Source organism: Sorghum bicolor, chromosome 5 (assembly GCF_000003195.3).
Source record: "Sorghum bicolor cultivar BTx623 chromosome 5, Sorghum_bicolor_NCBIv3, whole genome shotgun sequence".
NCBI classification, from domain to species: domain Eukaryota; kingdom Viridiplantae; phylum Streptophyta; class Magnoliopsida; order Poales; family Poaceae; genus Sorghum; species Sorghum bicolor.
Window position 1 is genome coordinate 70,394,743 of NC_012874.2, and position 18,270 is coordinate 70,413,012.

The 18,270-nt window shown below is 38.5% G+C and overlaps 2 protein-coding genes across 3 annotated transcripts; one reads left to right on the forward strand and one right to left on the reverse strand.

Moving 5' to 3' along the window:
• Window positions 229–4,595, forward strand: LOC110435350. Its single transcript, XM_021460821.1, has 7 exons — window positions 229–507; window positions 1,776–1,862; window positions 1,972–2,217; window positions 2,334–2,504; window positions 3,109–3,162; window positions 3,278–3,433; window positions 3,902–4,595. Exons 1-7 carry the CDS (start codon window positions 238–240, stop codon window positions 4,271–4,273), a joined length of 1,356 nt encoding a protein of 451 aa, XP_021316496.1. The 5' UTR covers window positions 229–237; the 3' UTR covers window positions 4,274–4,595.
• Window positions 9,018–17,875, reverse strand: LOC8070246. 2 transcript variants are annotated; one of them, XM_002451236.2, is made up of 24 exons: window positions 17,632–17,875; window positions 14,480–14,703; window positions 14,215–14,314; window positions 14,014–14,115; window positions 13,827–13,886; window positions 13,673–13,751; window positions 13,021–13,168; window positions 12,803–12,926; window positions 12,501–12,678; window positions 12,380–12,408; window positions 12,124–12,272; window positions 11,952–12,054; window positions 11,751–11,846; window positions 11,455–11,516; window positions 11,226–11,364; window positions 10,953–11,015; window positions 10,749–10,808; window positions 10,425–10,586; window positions 10,246–10,319; window positions 10,070–10,163; window positions 9,826–9,962; window positions 9,653–9,733; window positions 9,449–9,554; window positions 9,018–9,350 (listed from the first exon to the last, which is right to left on the reverse strand). In XM_002451236.2, the coding sequence occupies exons 1-24, from the start codon at window positions 17,821–17,823 to the stop codon at window positions 9,294–9,296; spliced, it is 2,619 nt and encodes an 872-aa protein (XP_002451281.1). In that variant the 5' UTR covers window positions 17,824–17,875; the 3' UTR covers window positions 9,018–9,293. The 2 variants fall into 2 exon arrangements, with proteins under 2 accessions (XP_002451281.1, XP_021317533.1); XM_021461858.1 differs by having other exon boundaries at window positions 9,081–9,350; window positions 11,226–11,361.

Below are 18,270 nucleotides of genomic sequence, written 5' to 3' on the forward strand. Positions count from 1 at the left end.
AGAAGGCCTGCTAACTCCGAGTCTGCAGCGTCGTCGTCGTCGTCCAATGTCGACGTCATCGTCGTTGTCGAGTCGTCGTCCATCTCTTTTCCCCGTCCAAAGACGAAGAATCCTGAACCAAGTACCATGCTGTTTCGAGGCACTATTTTGTCCATCCGATCCATTCTCCAGCAGCTAGCAATATATACTTCCTCTCCTATATATATAAAACGGCATAGTACGTCCGTGCTCACGCCCATGTCGCAGCCGTCGTCGCCTATATATATATATATATATATATACGTATGCAAAGCACAGCCAGAACAAGGAAGACGAAGCCGCTGCCCGATGGCAATTTCTTGGCGAGTGTGCTTGTTCGCGCTCGTCGTGGCTCTAGGGTTTCTCTTCTTCTTGGACGGTGCAGCGGCGGCGAGAAGTGCAGGGACGTCGTCGGCGGCAGCGCAGCGCCGGCGAGAGGTTCGAAGCCTCCTCACGCGGCTCAACAAGCCTCCTCTCGCGACCATTGAGGTATACACACATCAACTGGCCTATAGCTACACGCTCGTTACCAAATTGAATAATAAACGAAAATTCCTCGGAGTGAATTCTTGCCAACACGTACGTACGTACCTTATTTGCTAGTCCCAAACACTCCAAAATAAATAAATAATTAATTAATCATGTGCTCATCGTTATATGCCCGTGCATGCTGCCTCGCTCGTCACTACCTGGATCGATGTCCAGTAGTGCGTGAATTGCACTTGCAGCACCCATATGGCACACCAAGCATGCATGGAGTAAATGTGGTGCTAGCTTGGCCATTGTTTTAAAACTGTGTTTTATAGCAGCATAAAAAACCGTGTTTTAATACAACTGTGTTGTAGCGGACCATTACAGTGTCCCTATAAACCGTTTTATTTTTTTTTAAAAAAAAAACTGGTGCTTTTTGATACAGAATACGTTCGGCTCAGCATATATATATGCTAGCTTGACGAGTAATATCCACGTACTCCTGGAATGCAACCAAGTTTCCTACGAGAAGTCTTCATCTAGAAACATTTTCCATGTATTGGTGGGTGCACTCCATTGTGGTTTTTAGACGAGAGAGGATACCGGAAAGATATAGCTTACTGATGGTTTTATTAAGTCAGCCGTCCAAAACAAACGGTTTTAAGCAACATTTATTTGACTCGGTAAACAACAGTTTCATTTTTTTTAAATAACAACACATAAAACTTTCAAGGGTATTGAGGTCGTTGTTCTGGTAGGACCAGAAAATTGATTTTTAGAATTGGTTCATAAGCTACAGTGCGGTCTAGCAATTATAGAAGCAGTTGACTAGGTCGTCTGGCAAAATATGAAGTTTTCTTTGTAGACCACGTTGATGGCGCGTGTTTCATTAAACAGATAGCAAAATATGAAGTAAATATAACAGTTACTACGTGTGTAGTCCTGCCAATATGAAGTTGTCTTTTTTACTTTTAACAGTATATATTTTGCCAATATAACAGTTACTATGTGTGTAGTACTTATATTATAAAATCAAGCCAACTCTGTGTTGTAACCTTATTATATTTTACTTTTATAATGACTTTGCTGGAAAATACACACAAACAGGCACAAGGACAATTTGATTTATTTTCTTCAATTTATTTGGTAATTTTGAGGCTCGAGATTAACGTGTGGTGGAGGCTCCTTTAGTTTTATTGATCAAATACTAAGATAAAAATATATATGTTCTCTTTCCCTGCCTTGTTGCAAAAACTGATTCCGCAGTTGTGTTGACAAATTATCAGAGCCCAGATGGAGATATCATTGACTGTGTCCACATCTCGAAGCAGCCAGCATTCGATCATCCTCTCCTCAAGAATCATAGTATCCAGGTTCCTCTCTTTATAGCACCGTTAACCTTTTGGTTTAAGTGTTTTGCATGTTAAGCTAGCCTACCTAATCATGAAATGACTCAAATGGTGCTCTATGGTCACCTTTCAGATGATGCCCTCTTGCCACCCAGAAGGACTCAATAACAATTCAAATATTGCACCAAATCCTTTCACCCAAACATGGCATCAAAATGGCAAGTGCCCAGAGAATACCATACCGATCCGAAGGACCAAAGAAGAGGATGTCCTGAGGGTGAGCTCCATTGAGAGATATGGCAAGAAGTCGCCTTGGAGCATCCCAAACCGTTTTTCCATTGATGACCCTGACTCGGTGAACGTATTAAGAGGCCACCAGGTACAAAAATGTCCTCCTAGAATCACATTCATAGTATTACTAATCTTCCCTTCTGGGTTTTTGTTATTATTTCTGAAATTTCACATTCATTTATTATTTTCTCACTGACTGAGCAGCATGCCATAGCATCTGCGCCGGAGGATGACAACTACTATGGTACCCAAGCAACCTTCAATTTGTGGGAACCAATTGTTGAGATGGACGAAGGATTCAGTTTGACCCAGTTCTGGATTAGTAGTGGGTCCTACTCAAACAACGACCTGAATACTATAGAAGCAGGATGGCAGGTGAGTCCTGTTACATAAGAAAAGATACAGTATGTCTAAACAAACTCAGTTGAACAGAAGCAAACAACAACCAATTGGATGAGCCATGACGAGTACAGAAAAGACAAGTAGCAGCTACTGTGAGAACAGAATGAAGACACTACAAAAACAATCCCAAAATAGGGAATTTCACATATTGGTTGACGTGTTGGCAAGACTTCACACTGCATCTAGACACCCTCAATGAAAAAAGACAGAATAAGCCGTCTGCGATACTAAGTTCATCCTGCCTGTTTCGTTTGCTTCCACCAAATGACAATCTCAAATTCTCTGTCCTCTTTTGTGAAATTCTCTGCACTGTTTTGTCAGCTAACAAAATAAATCTTAGATACCCTAGCTAGGTAGCTATCTAGAACTTCATTCAGTCATTATTACTAGTACTTGACAATTCTTACAGGAAAATAAATTGTATGCCAATTTAGCTGTTTGAAAGTTCAAGAAAAATTGACAGACTTGGTAGACGATAACATGTACTATTATGTAAGACAGTATTTGTTAAAGGTGTAGTTCGCTGTGAAATATCTTTCATTATTGCTCATGTACAAAAGCTTTCTACAAATTGTAGGTTTACCCAGGTCTGTATAAGGATAGACACACAAGACTCTTCATCTACTGGACTGTAAGATAAATATTATGGTGCTTTTTATCATCATTTTTTATATTGGTCCCTTTTTTGTAGGGTCATAAATTGCATAACAATGATCTAATTCTTTTATAAATTTGGAATATTGTAGCGGGATGCATACAACAAAACAGGATGCTACAATCTACTATGCTCAGGGTTTATACAGACAAGCAACCAGATTGCCATCGGTGCTAGCAACTCCTACCTGTCCCCTGTCTCCGTCTATGGTGGCTCACAATATGACTTCACTATTTTAGTTTGGAAGGTAAACACAAAAACCTTTCACAATCCATGCCATCTACTTTTTGTTCATACTCAATGTACTTTCAGGCTTTATGACACATTACATATGGATTTAGTTTGTCACCTTGCATGTTAATGTTTGTCTACACATGCACCACTTAGACTGTTAAAGTAGTGCTCTTTTAAGCGATTTCCTCTACTGCTAGTGATTTCTAAGGGAGTTAGAGTGATCCAAACATTTAGCTAATGTACAATTGCAATTTTTCCCATTGTGAACTTGTTTGGTGGTCTTGCTGCTAAATTAGACTTAGGACTTAAGACTTAACAGATCTATAGTACAGATTGAAAAACTATCAACTATTAACATTTCTGATTACATATGGCATGACATGGCATTTTTTAATTCATGCACTTTAGATAGGGAATCAACAACAATATTCCTTAATCATGATTTTGTCTACTGAAATCTCCAAAAAATTTTGAATTTCAGGACCCAAAGGATGGCAATTGGTGGTTGCAAGTGGGAGGCCATGATCTAGGCTACTGGCCAACTTCGATCTTCACTAGGTTGGCAGGTAGTGCTGCCTCTGTCGAGTGGGGAGGCGAGGTGGCATCGTCACCTGATGCTGGCCAAACATCCACACAGATGGGTAGTGGACACTTTCCTGAGGAAGGGTTCAGCAAGGCCAGTTACGTCAAGAACATCCAATTGGTAGATTCGACCAACAATCTCAAATCGCCTAGTGCTGTGAGCTTGGTAGCTAAGTGGCCCAAGTGCTACAACGTGCAGAATGGTACTAGTGCTGATTGGGGTACTTACATCTTCTATGGAGGACCCGGGAAGAACCCTAACTGCCAATAGCAAAAAGTGAACTGGTTGCAGCCCAAACATCTCATTGACAAAAGAACAATATAATTCCCCATAAGAAATGCAATATGCAGTACTCGACGCCGAGTAAGTATTATTAGGATGTATATCATTGGGTGTAATAGTATGCTTTCCCAGTTGTCGCATTGCAAGGGTAAACTGCTACATATTTGTCTACGTTGTAGCCATAAACATAAGGAATGGAAGTTTGAAGCATATATAAATTCAGAGCATGTTTTACAATATCAAATAAGCTGGTGTCATCATCTGTAAAAATACAAATGCACTGGGACTGCTGCGAAGTTTTTATTAAATTGTTAATCCCTTTTTATTCAATATTTTAATAGTAACAATGTCAAAAAAATCGTAGTCTAACCATTTTTTATTTAATATTCTAAAAAATAGTTGTGCCTAAAAAAATCGCTACATATTTGACAAAATAACACTATCGCGCGATATGCGTTGGCATGATAAGAGTTATCACGTTAGACTGTGTTGGCTACGTCAATAAACTTGTCATGCTACTCTAATTGGTCTGACAGTATTATTTTGTGGCACCACAGGTAGTGGTGATGAGACTCAACTTAAAAAAAAATCGTAGTTCTTGGATACTACGTCAAATGAATGTGTTGTTTATATGGAAATTATAGATAACGATGAGATCATCAAATTTTTAGTTTTGAGTTTTGTCATTTTAGATACTAAGATGCACAAACAAATAATATAAATTCAGCAGCATAATAACCACGTACTACTTTTTATATAAAGGTTTTAGCTGTCAATGAGACTACAAATTTATGATTTTTAGTTTTTCCTATAAAGGTCGTTAAGATCCTCAAGAAAAAAATATAAAGTTTTAGCGACAGATTAATTGTGGTGACTTGTCACCTCACGAGAATTATATTTTTCTTGAAAGTTGTCCACGGAAGATATTTCCTATATCAAAGTTGTATGTGCCGATGGCATTACAAGTTTTAAGTTTTGAAGTTTTTCATTTGAGATTGTTAAAATACTAAATAAAATAATAGAAAATTTAAGAGGCATAGTAATCCCTTACCAAAGCTTATTCTTTTTAGAAAAGTCATTTACTTCTTAATTCATGTCCCTCAAAAATGTTTTTGGAGTAGTGATGATGAGGACATCGAACCGATGGATACGTCCCTGAAATGCCCCCTACTTTTAAAATGGTTGCAAAGACCAATTGCCTCTAAAGTGGTAGCACTAGAGGCAGCTAAACTTTCCAACTGCTATAGACGGCATTTCTAGGGGCATCTAGAAATTTCACTCATCTCTAGAAATTGCGGCATTTTGAGGAGAAGCTATTATTATCACAAGCATACGACTCAATATAAAATAAAGAAATAGGAGCATCGTGTGTCCTATTTTTTCAAAGAACACAAAGACTAAGAACTTCTTATTAAATATATAGGACATACATAGAATACAAAACAAAAAACTACTCGTCTGATTTTAGATAGATATTATTTCACATGTATAGAAGGTTTTATTTTTATATATTTTGATTTTTTGTATTTAAATATTCTATAATAACCAAATAATTATTCATCTATTGAGCTTCCCATGCTTGTTCTAGAAATTATTCATCTTTTGGATTGGACTACTTTTTTTCCATCTGGAATATTTCTTTCGCTCTCCATGGATGGAGCACTTTGTTCCATATATAAAAGACGAGAAAAGTATTCCATCAATAATGAGGAAGAAAAACGCGTCGTCTCACTATGGTTTGGTGTACATCCACATCATCTGCAGTACGTTGACCTTGCTGAAAGAAAAGTATCACAAATCAGAGAACACGCAAAGCCTTGAACCACACCACGGTAAGGCCCACTCTAAGGTGACGCGACAGTCCTGCAGGCCGGCACAATCGCGTAGTGAGCCGTACACCGTGCAGGCCCAGGCCTGCTTTACAGAAAATGATGAATCCGGTCCGTTTCATGCCATCGCTGCCGCAAGCCTTATATATGCCATAATGTACCCAAACTAGACGTAATCGTAGATTAAAAAAAATAACCTGCAATCATTGAAAATAAAATTTCTAGTCATTGGAGACTCATAACAATATTTTTTGTACAGTAATTTTTGCTGATCAGTTAGGATTTTTTTTTATTTCTGAATTTAGGTTTACGATAATAAAACCATATTTTCTACCCCCATAATTATCCGAAACTGGTTAATTAACTCTGTCAAGCAGTTTTGAAGGGTGGTTTTGCTATGGTGACGTTGGTTTTATCTTTATCTTATTTATTTATTTATTTCTACTGAATCTTTAAAAAATTATATTAAATCATAGAAAATCATATTTTGTTGGACTCCACATGTGTAGATCTACATAGTGAACATATAGTACGGTTGTGCTTTAGTACAAGTTTTTACTATAACTTTAGATCTATACTTTTATGTAATTAGTTGGAATAATTCATAGATCTAAAGCTACAACAAAAAAATTATACTAAAGCATACCTTATTATATGTTCACTATGGACCTACTCATGTGGAGTCTAAGAAAATTAGATTTTTACTTTTATGTTTTTTGTGATTTACTATGATTTTTCAAAGATTTATCTGAAATAATGAAAAAAGAAAAACACAAAACAACCGTGACATAGTAAAATCACCAGTCAAATCGACTTGAGAGGGTTATTTGACCGATTTCAGAAAGTTCAAGGGGTAGAAATTTGGTTTTATAGTTTGGAGGTAAAATAATTCACTCTGTATAGTTGAAGAGGTTACATAGACTTTTTTCTAAAAAGATTACAATAGTTTTATACTCTTTTTGTACCGAGTTGTAAGTCATTCGAATTTTTCTATGTATATAGCTTTACTATATGTCTACACATAATCTATATCTAGGTATACATAGAGTGGGCAGAATAGCTTACAATTTGGAACGGATGGAGAGGGGAGTATATGGTAATGATCAGCAACGGAATCTCCTCAACAGAAATAGGCCTCGGTAAACAAGATTTGCGGCTATGATTTTCGCTACTGGCATGTGAAAAAAGGCTTCCAGTTATTGCAACCTCCTCTTGGTACTACACATATATAATCACTGTCAGTTCTAAATCCTGTATCACCATCAGTTTTGGGTTCATTGGTAAAAGTTTGTATCAATAATAAAGATCGTTATAACCTGCAAATAGGCACGGTGACAAGTGTTTATCTCTCTTAGCTTATTACACAAACTAGTTGTAATAGTGGATTAAAAAATTGAAACAAAATGCTGCCCTCTCACGAGCTTGCCGCTTCTCCATAACCAAGTTTGTGGCCTCCAACGAGACATGCATCAACGTCCTTGGCGAACGTATTCTAGTCGGCCAGCTTAGGCCATCATAGGCCAGTAGCCTAGCTGCGTGCTAGAGGATTGTAGCCCATTACCCACCACTTGAGGTAGGAGGAGGACTCTTCCGCCACACCATAGCCCGCATGCCGCACTGGACCAGATAATCCTACAAGGATAGTGAGAGAGGGCAATAGATATAGAGAGGATAGAGGAGTGCTATAGACAAAGAGGGTGCATGATTTCACTTGCTACCGCATCCATGTGCTATGGATCTTGGTTTGAGGTCACAATGGCTTGGCCGCCGCCAGTCGATGCCCTACGCGTTGTACTACGGCCACTACTTTGACCAACGACGAGGAGAATGCCAAGGTGGCATGGGGTGAGGGGAGTTGTCACGCCATCCACTAGATCTAAGTCGTGCCATACAAGGAGAGTTGCTATGCCTTTGTCATGCCACCAAAGGGAAAGATAGATAGAGGGTTGCTTCGGTTTGAGAGGGGTGTTGTCGAGCTAGGGTGAAAGAGACAATAATAGATAGATTGGGGGCGTCATCAACTTAGGCCATCGGTGAGAGATATACCCCAAGAGCGATGATGTGATTGAGAAGTCAAGCCAAATGTTTTACTTATATGGTACTACAACAAAGATTTTTAGAGGTGGGTGTTATTTATTTAGAGAGACAGGTAAGGGACCGCCTTAACCAATATATGGTCACTGTTATTAATTGCCTCTGTTAATTGTTTCCAAAGAACTAAAACACATATTCGGTACTCTAAACATTTTTTCTACTACAAAGTTGTACATTATTGTATTGAGAACTATAACTTTCAGTTTTAAGAGACAACTCATTTTGTTAACAGAGACACTTCATTGCCTCCAAAAGTAGCATGTGATTTTCAAAGCAAGGTCAACATATTTTAGGAGACACCACCATCTCTGAAAATAAACTATAGGCCTTGTTTAGTTCCCAAAAATTTTCAAGATTTCCCGTCACATCGAATCTTTATACACATGCATGAAGCATTAAATATAGATGAAAATAAAAACTAATTGTACAGTTTGTCTGTAATTTGCGAGACGAATCTTTTGAGCCTAGTTACTCCATAATTAGATAATAATTGTCACAAACAAACGAAAGTGCTACAGTTGCCAAAACCAAAAATTTTCGCGAACTGAACAAGGCCATAGTGGCAGACCACATCTGTAGTCTGTCTCAGACCATTTTCGGAGATGGGCCACTTAAGTAGCTCACGGAATATATTGAGGCCAGGCACCTCTGGATATATTAGTGACCATTAGCATCGTTACAAGCTTGTAATATAAGTGTGGAATATGTGCACATCATCACTACCTGTTCATTTGGCCTGGTTGTATCAGACGTTTGTAGACACCATTTCTCTACTAGTTTCTATAGATACAATAGTCACACAAAAGAAATTTTGTCGCACACAAAATCCAGTGCCTTTTCTCTTTTATTAATTAATGCACCTCAACATACTTAAACAATATGGTAACCAGTCTTCAAATGAACATCCACTAAACATGTTTCATTACAGGACTCGATGGCTTGTCCACTAATTCACATCCTGTGTGGAACATCAATCTCAATGCAAATTAAAGCACACAAACATAAGTACTAAAACACACACAAATAGAGAAAATGCAATATCATCTCTCACATATATTGTGAAACATAAGAACGACATCCTCCGTTTATGCAATGGCAACATAGCTCGGCATCTTTGAATCGCCTGGCCTAGCAAACACTATCTGCATGTTGTGCATACAGCAGTCGATCAAAAGGTGCCACATAACTGAAGCTGTTAACTACTATTGTTAGCTATATATGGTGGATAGTAAACCCATACCTGGTAATCCAAACCCATGTGTGATTTGAACATAGCTGCACAGTAGTTTAAATAGTACTCCCAAGTACGTATGAATTTTTCGTCAAATCCAAGGGCCAAAACTTTTCTGCAAAAACAAAAAAAAGAAAAAGAAAATAGTACTTATTGAATGTCGTAAACAAATCACTTGTAGCTGAGGTTGAGTTATCTAGAGCTAGCACTTACTCTCTATTGGCCACAAAGTTGTCCCTCCAGTGAATCAGAGTCGGGTAATAATGGTACCCAATATTCTCAACGTGATGTACGCTGCAAAGGAGTACTCAAAAAGTAACTGATAAATCATGGAGGTCCTAGTTAAATGATAGCTATAAGAAGTATATAAATAGTTGAGTACATACCATAGCCTTGATGCATTAGACATGGCAGATGTAATCCGAGCTAAAGAAGGTAGGCAGCCACCTGGGAAGATATATTCCTTCAGGAACTCAGGCCTCGTCCTCATTTTGTCATACAATTCCTCAGGGCACGCGATCGACTATGCATATAAATTTAATTTTCAGATGAAAATAGTTAGTTGAGGTCTAACATTATCGCCAATAATAAAATGATGTATAAGATAAAAATATATTGGTAATGATCAACCTGGAGGACAAGTAGGCCATGTTCTGCCAAATGATACTCGCAGGATGCAAAAAAATCTTCGTAGAACTCATGGCCAACGTGTTCAAGCATCCCACTAAATGAGCAAGGAGAAAATTGTTATCAGACCCCAGCAGCTGGTCTATCAATTCTATGATCACTCCGCCAGTTCTACTCACCAACTTATAATCCTATCAAACTTTTGGCCATTCGCTATTTGACGGTAATCGCAAAGCAGGAGAGTTATGCGGTCCTGCATATACAGTTATATCTCTAATCATGTTTCTTTCTCCAATGATTGGTAATATTTCTAAAGGACAGTCTCAGGCCACTACTATCATAAAGGAATATAACTGACCTCTAATCCAAATTCTTTCACCTTTCTCTTTCCGTATTTCAGCTGCTCCTCGGATAATGTAATTCCAGTGCACTTGCAACCAGTTCTCTTCACCAACCTTATTGCCAATGAACCCCAACCACATCCAATGTCAAGAACATGATGCCCTGGTTCCACCTTAGCCTTCAGTTAAATGGTTTCATTGCAATATAGAAGACATCATCAGGTCATGTTGGTGTATATATGCAAGCTCTTGAAGTTAGTATGGAAAGCTCAAAATCAGGAGAAAATTATGATGGCGGAGTTCAAGTCGAGCACCATACATATATATTATGATCATTTTACCTTATTAATTAGATTGTCGAGTTTACGTAGCTGGGCTGCTTCTAAACTCTCATCTTCCACCTATCATTGGAACCAACATCAAGGCAACCAGGGTAATTTCAAATAGTGTACTATTATTCATAGCACTACAGTACATGATTTACATGTTTGTCAATGAAGCTACATAACATACTAGCTGGAGATCGAACCACGATATTTCCATACCTTGAAAATACCACAAGAGTAAGTCATTGTCGGATCCAGAAAAAGAGCAAAGAATTCATTACTCTGCATAGAAATAATCATGTTTCAGAACAAGATAGTACTTTGACTGTTCATTTATACTAGAAATATATGATTTGTAGCATGTGGACGGGTAGAACAAATTAGAAGTATTTATGACATTGATTCAATAACATAAGTAAAATAGTTGCAGAAAATCTCAAGCAGATGGTAATAATATATTTTCAGAGAAAAAAATTAACAAAATCCACTGACCAGATCATAGTGTGCAGAGATATTTTTACGAGCTTTTGATATAGTGTTTCTCCTTAAGACTTCATGCAAAACATATTTTGCTAATGTAACTCCATTGATTCGAAGCAAGGGTGTCCACCAGCCCTTTTTTATATAACTACTGCAACACATTTAAATGAGTTTATAAATAGCACATTATGTTTGGTCCCTCACTTTAATGAAACAAAATGTTTATTTAAAGTTAAGGTACCTTTTATTGTTGGCATGGCTACTGCTCAACCTTTTCCGTTCACCTCTATTAGCCAAAGTAATCTGTACCATATGGATAAATGTAGTCAGCAAATAAAACGAGAGTAGCTTTGTGAACCCATATATGTTAATATTAACATGCACATTGTATCCATCCATATATAGACATGAGATTTCAGAGTTTAGTTCATGAATTGTACCGGTACAATTATCTTGATTGTGCCTTCATTTAGTATAACAACTTTATTTTGTTTAAAAATATTTATGGACCAATTGAAGAGACCACTGTATACATACCTCTACAATATTCTGAAGGCCTTCTTTTTTATCAACAAACGAGATATAACCATTGATGTAGGAATATGCGAAACCAGGGTCTCCTTCGGTTGCAATCTAATAGAAAGATGAAAAAGCCTAGATGTTTGTCACATGAGGATACGTGATGAAGAAAGTAGAAGGTAACATAAAAGGATGAGAGAAAAGTAGTTATAAGAGAACCTTCCAATAGAATTGGGGGTTGTGAACTCGTATCACACATTTTAGTTGACATCTTTCACATGTTTTACCAAAACTAAGAGTAGTGCCTCCTTCTTCGAGGATGCTGTGCACAAAACTGAAGTGAGAATCATTATCAGGGATTTTGTAGTATACGAGTTCGTACAAGCCTCACCTAAAGTTACCAATGGTTATGTATTTGCCCATGTTTTTTGCAACCAGAAATCGTGCGCCGGCCTCAGTCCATGATGGGACCATGGGTTTTGGGTTAACCAAAAAGTCACATTTCTTGCCAAGCAACCCAGAAGCTACTGCTTTCCCAGCCTAAAATAATTCAGTTTGCCATAAACACAATGCATGTCCATGAATATTTGCGGAACGTTTTGGCACTTTTGTGATTGAACCTAAAAGGCCAAGTGGGAAAGGAATACCTTCACGCTGTCCTCATGATTTCCATAACCTGTTATTCAGTAAAAAGGGACATTTCATACTTATTATACTAAAATTGGGTAATTAATGGCAGGTTGCAGCGAAAACAATAATCGAAGTCACCTTGGTAGGGGACGCAGAACCATATTCCCCTCTTCCCTTGTATGTTGTTGAGCTCAAGAGTAGCCTTTGCAGCAGCCATGGAAGGAATCGGGTGGCTAGTATGCCATTTAAGCAATACATGATCCGGAACACGAGGAGGGTTGAGTGTTGCAAGAAAAGGTCTGGCAGATTCAGTGTTCTAGCATTTTGAAAGCAGAATGTTCCATGATTATTTTTAATCCTTCCATGTCATGTGAAAAATAATATAAATATATTCATTGATCATCCATCATGGACAAGAAAAATAATCAAACTAACAGCACCTGAAGTATATTTAACCAGTAGGTAACACAAACACCACTGCTTGTAGTCCCCAAGAAGTTCCTCGCACTCCATGCAGAAGAATTATGTGGCATAAAACTTTCATCACAGTGGAAGTACAAATCACTGCACAAAAAAAGGAAAACCTAAGAACTGTGAAATCATTGTATCAACAAAATGAAACCAGTAAAGAATAACACAATAGTACGGTTAGAAATACCTGTAGATATACTGGAAAGCTTCTAGAACTCTCTGTTCATCAGGTGTTGCTTCTGTTCCTAGTACTTTTAGAGCATCAGGAGGATGAACACAAAATATGATCCTCTCATATATCTCTTCTGAGCCATCAGCCTCCAAAATTCGGTAACCTGCTTGTAGCATCATAACATTTTTATCATGAGTGAAAAAGTAGGGTAATTTACAATAAGGAAATGACTGTAGTAGGCAATTTAAAAAACATCTCCCCCAGAATCCATGTACATGTTGGTCACTATAGTTGGCAAATTGGGTCATTTGAATAATCTTTCTCATATCCATATATACTGCGGATTATCTCTGAGCACATATAGAACTTGTGTGGTATTTTAACTTCTATATTGTAATTATTAAACCGCAATTGAGAGATATAACACGACTAGAAGATAGGTAAATTGCAAAAAAAAAAACATGTACACATAAAGGTTATGACAAGATATCATTTATGTATGGAACAAAAAGGATATAATACCATTTGAAATCAATAATCATGATAGATGAAATGCATAAAAATCCAAGAAATGCAAACAAGAAAATGGAAATATATGTGCAACTGTGCATGTCAAATACTCATGAATCACCAGATATACATGTAAGATATGGAACAATGGATCTACCTCCCTTAAGTCTTGAAACTGATCTCACTTTACATCCGGTTTTAATTTGACAACCCATGCTCTCCAATTCCTCCCTTACCTGCTTATATACAAAACCAGGTCATATAACATATTCCATTCCATGTTTTTGGACAAAGAGTTGCAGTTGCAGTACCTTGTTCACGTAGGACCCTGAACCACCTTTGACATTTAGCCACTGTAGGGGACTAAACAACTGAATTCATACATAATTCCATTGGACGAATGAGCATAATATTAGCCAGACTGATAAGCTCTTCTGATGTATCATAAATTAGAATACAGAAGAAACTAATAAATATTTAAAGTAGATTTTTAGGCACCTCGAGAAGATGATTATCGCAAAAAAATGAAAGCACAAAACCGGCAGGAAAGCCAAATACGTTCTGTGATGGGCAGGACCAAATGCATGCACACATTGGGATCTGCAGCAAATTCAATATTTAATTTGTGCAAAGGTAAGCATCTTAAAACTGATATGAGAAGCTGTGGTTGGAGTATGTATAATTCAATTAGTAGCATACAAGGTAAGCATCCTGGAACAGCTGCGAATATCTATGTGACTGAATAAATTGACCTAAAGTCTCATTCTGGTCAGGGTTTCTTGCATGGTCCTCTAGGTACCTTTAAAACAAAAGAAGGGTGTAAAATTGTCAATCATTCAGCTTCCATGTCTATTTGACTTTAAAATAATGGACAAACATCGATCACTAGATAGGTATATATACCCAACATTGTACAGTGTTATCCTAACAATGTAATAGATGATAGAATAACTTGTAAACTCACTTGAGAGCATGGTTCTTGAACTTGAATATCTCATTGATCATGAGCCAGAATCTGGGGCTAAGAAAATTGCTCTTCTGCACCAGAACACTAGATATGCCATTGCGGCTACCCCACTCAAAGCCATTACCTTTGTTTAACCGCAAGCTTGCTGAGAATGACATGTCTGATGTCTCCATTTCCACCCCTAGACGTTCAAACCATTCCATCATGTTTGGGTACGTCACCTGCAATTCACTATTTTGTTATTGTAGAACAGGAGGTGATACCCATACAATACTATACAATACACCAGTGGTACGTTTAGTTTGTTTCTATTTGATGCTTTGGATATGTATGTTGTAATAGTTGTCCATTTAATTATCCCTTGCTGTGAGGAATCTCGGTATCTGCTGAACCCATCTCCAAACATCGGAGCTGGACGTTCGGGAGGTACAAGTTGGAAATTATGTTCACAGGAATCCCGGCCATTCAATCTACTGTTGGTGGTAAAATTAGGGCCTTTTTGCTTACTTCCACCAAATTGAAGAGCAATGATAAATATAAATGTTTTAAACTAGATTTACGTTTGATGCATTTATATACATTTTATTTCACCAGCCTATAAAAATATATGCACTAAAAAACATCATAATTTTCCAAACAATGTCGGATTAATACATTGTTTATGGCAAACTTGCACTACTATAGGATTTCTTTTGGACAGCATTTGGCTTTTGGGCTCGGAGGCAGGCGGCCTGGTAGCCTGCCTCGGTTATTCAAGGCTAGCCAGCTATGTCAGCAACTACCTCGGTAAATGCTTTAACCGAGGCGGGTAACCTAACAGACCCGCCTCAGTCAATATATATTAATCGAGACGGGTATCGTAACGCAACCGCCTTGGTAAATCATTAAACGAGGTGGGCACTATTTCAGCTACCATAGTAAATGAAGTCCAGCCCGCTAGCCTATAATAGCCCACTACCATCTTCGATATATAAACGAAATCATCAGAAACCCTAGCTCCCTCACTCTCTCCCAGTACCAGCTGCACCCTAGCCTGACGTCTCCCTCAACCCGAGTCATCTTCTCACCCTCTCTCTCGCAGATCCGGAGTCACATGCATCGGGGGTGCCTAGAACTGGCATTACGGCGGTAGGGCTGGCCGGATCCGGCGTCATGGGCATCAACTCCGGTGGTGGGGGTAGCCAAATCTTGTGGTGTTCCCTCCTTTGCTCCCAGATCCAGTGGCCGAGGGCCTAATCCGATTGCGAGCAACCTGATTTCGGCAGTTCGACGCGGATGCTAGCACCAGCGAGCAGTGGCAGCCCGTGGATGGGCTCAATAGGCCTGTGGATCGGCTCGCTGTGCCTGTCCATGGATTTTATTTTTTTATTTGTTTCTTATTTTATTTACTGTGGCGGTCATTTCAACTGCCTCGGTAAATCATTGATTTACTGTGACCTTTCGTTCGAGGCGGTGGCAAAAATCGCCTTGGTTAATGCCTTATGCCCGCCACGGTTAATTTTTTTGTTGTAGTGTTGTAGAGGTCTACGAGATCTACAGGTTTGTAATTGATGATCTTTTTCCAATTTGAATCATTTCGTGTCCTAAAAATATGTTTAAGTTTTCAAAATTTAAATTCAATTTGTTTATTGTTTAAACCAACTAGGATTGAGATATGTTTTGCGAGATCTAAAACTTGGTTGTTAATACTTTTCACATTACAAACCATTAGGAGCAAATAACATGTGATTAGTATAAGATAATCATGCAAAAATATGCAAAATGATAGTTTCGTATACTTAGTTACAAGAGATCTAGTGTGGCTGGTAATGTTCGTGCAAGCATGAGGTCTTGAGCTTGACTCCTAGAGTCCTAGGTAGTAGGTACCACATGCGCACGTATCTCACAAGAATTCTGACTGATCATATGCCGCCGCAGTTTTGGACCAGCGGTTTTGTTCTAGCACTTTTTTTTTTTGCTATTTTTTCAATTTCTGGAAATGATCTTTTTATGTGGGTCACATCTCAACGGCCTGTGTTGGAGCAGCTGGAAATACCAATGACCTCTAGAAATAGATTTCCTGTAGTAGTGAACATGTGGGATTTCTTTACTTGATGTTATCTAAAATAATGTGGAAACGGATGTCTTCTTTAATTGAATTGAAAATATTTATTTGAATAATGTTTTCTTTTGTTAACTGCAAAGACAAAATGTTGTTGACATGAACAAATTGTTATACTCACAGTTCTCTGCACACATGGACGTCGAAGTTTGTAAAAGCAAAGGCATTGGAAGGTGTTTGGAATTTGAATCTGTTGATGCCTCCAGATTCGAAGTAAACATAGTAGGAAGCTTAAAATGAGCAAAAAATGGCCATGCCAAAATGTTTTGTTTCATTATAATTCATCAATAAACTGTTCCATTAGAATCAGGAGATTTATAGTGCATGGAAGAAACAAATGACACACATTCATTCATTTAGATCCAATGGTTATAAAAATTAAATGAACCTAGTATGAGGAACTTAAGTTTGTGGGCCCAGACATAAATTAGGTGGGCCAGGAACTATTTCCAAATTAAATTTGAAGGACACAATTGTAATACTAATATAATATGTTAGGACGGCTCGCTCATCTCTTAGGATTAAGTACAACGTCAGTCAGTCTAGTGGCTTTAGGTACGAATATGCTTCCTTCTAGAAGAATGTGGGGGCTCTGTCATGTCTAATCCAATCCCCAAGATTGCAGCCAAAATGACCTTGGCCTACCATGGACTGCTGCGAGCATATGCATGCACAAGACCGCAACAAACACAAGGCATCTCCATCATGGACTCATGGTTGTTATCCGTTCAGCAGGGTGCACATGACTATTCGGTTCAAGACCGAGTGCAGGTGTACTATATGATCTCTATCTCCCTATGAGTATACAAAAGAAAAAGACCAAGAACCTTTCTTGTGAACGCTGAACTTTAATTTTATTTTTCGCACCATTTTACAGTCAATGGTTTGCGTGTTGCACACTCTTCAGTCATATTATTAACGGCATTGATCATTCATGTTTCACGTCATATGGCACATATATATCACATACTACATAGGTAGCAGGCTAATCTAGGAAAAGGAGAGCAAATGCAACAGTTTTCGTGTGTATGCAGTGCAAGTTCCGCACCCGGTTGAAGACCATGAAGTCCACGTCGACCAGAACAGGGCCTGATGATCCGCCATTGACGGCAACCGTCTTGGCGCCGCCGAGATGCTCCTCCTTCTCATACACGGTGACGCGCGCGCCGCCGCTCCTCGCCAGCTCGTGCGCCGCCACTAGCCCGCTTAGGCCGCCACCCACCACCGCCACTCTCATCATCTCTCAAGCCACTCCAAGGGGCAAGCTAGTTTGTTGGCTTGGGTTGCCGGCTTGGACTATGCCATTCTACAGGCAATACCGTTTATATAGAGACATCTCAGAGCTTGGATCATCCATGGCAGATAGGAAAACTAAATGCAACGCCATACCAACCATCCACCTTCTGTAATTATTATCTTCAATTTACTACCCATCATATTCGCAAACAAAAATTGCTACCCATCAAGCACCGGTACAGTAAGGGCCTTTACTCCCGGATCTAAAGCCCTATGACAGTAGGATTGGTACTACGTGTTGCCAAAGGAGAATGGGTTGGGTGCGGGTCCTTATATTGGGAAATTCACCCCACCCACAAATCAACTAAGGCCTTGTTTAGTTCGCAAAAGTTTTTGGATTTCGACACTATAGCACTTTCGTTTTTATTTGACAAACATTGTTCAATCATGA

Excerpts from the sequence above, each read along its gene's own strand:
- LOC110435350 (XM_021460821.1), top strand. The coding sequence starts at position 238 with ATGTCGCAGCCGTCGTCGCCTATATATATATATATATATATATACGTA. Across the intron at positions 1,863-1,971 it reads TCAAGAATCATAGTATCCAG|ATGATGCCCTCTTGCCACCC; the intron begins GTTCCTCTCTTT and ends GTCACCTTTCAG. Across the intron at positions 3,434-3,901 it reads TCACTATTTTAGTTTGGAAG|GACCCAAAGGATGGCAATTG; the intron begins GTAAACACAAAA and ends TTTGAATTTCAG.
- LOC8070246 (XM_002451236.2), bottom strand. The coding sequence starts at position 17,823 with ATGATGAGAGTGGCGGTGGTGGGTGGCGGCCTAAGCGGGCTAGTGGCG. Across the intron at positions 10,587-10,748 it reads TCGACAATCTAATTAATAAG|GCTAAGGTGGAACCAGGGCA; the intron begins GTAAAATGATCA and ends ATTTAACTGAAG. Across the intron at positions 10,320-10,424 it reads TGAAAGAATTTGGATTAGAG|GACCGCATAACTCTCCTGCT; the intron begins GTCAGTTATATT and ends CTGTATATGCAG.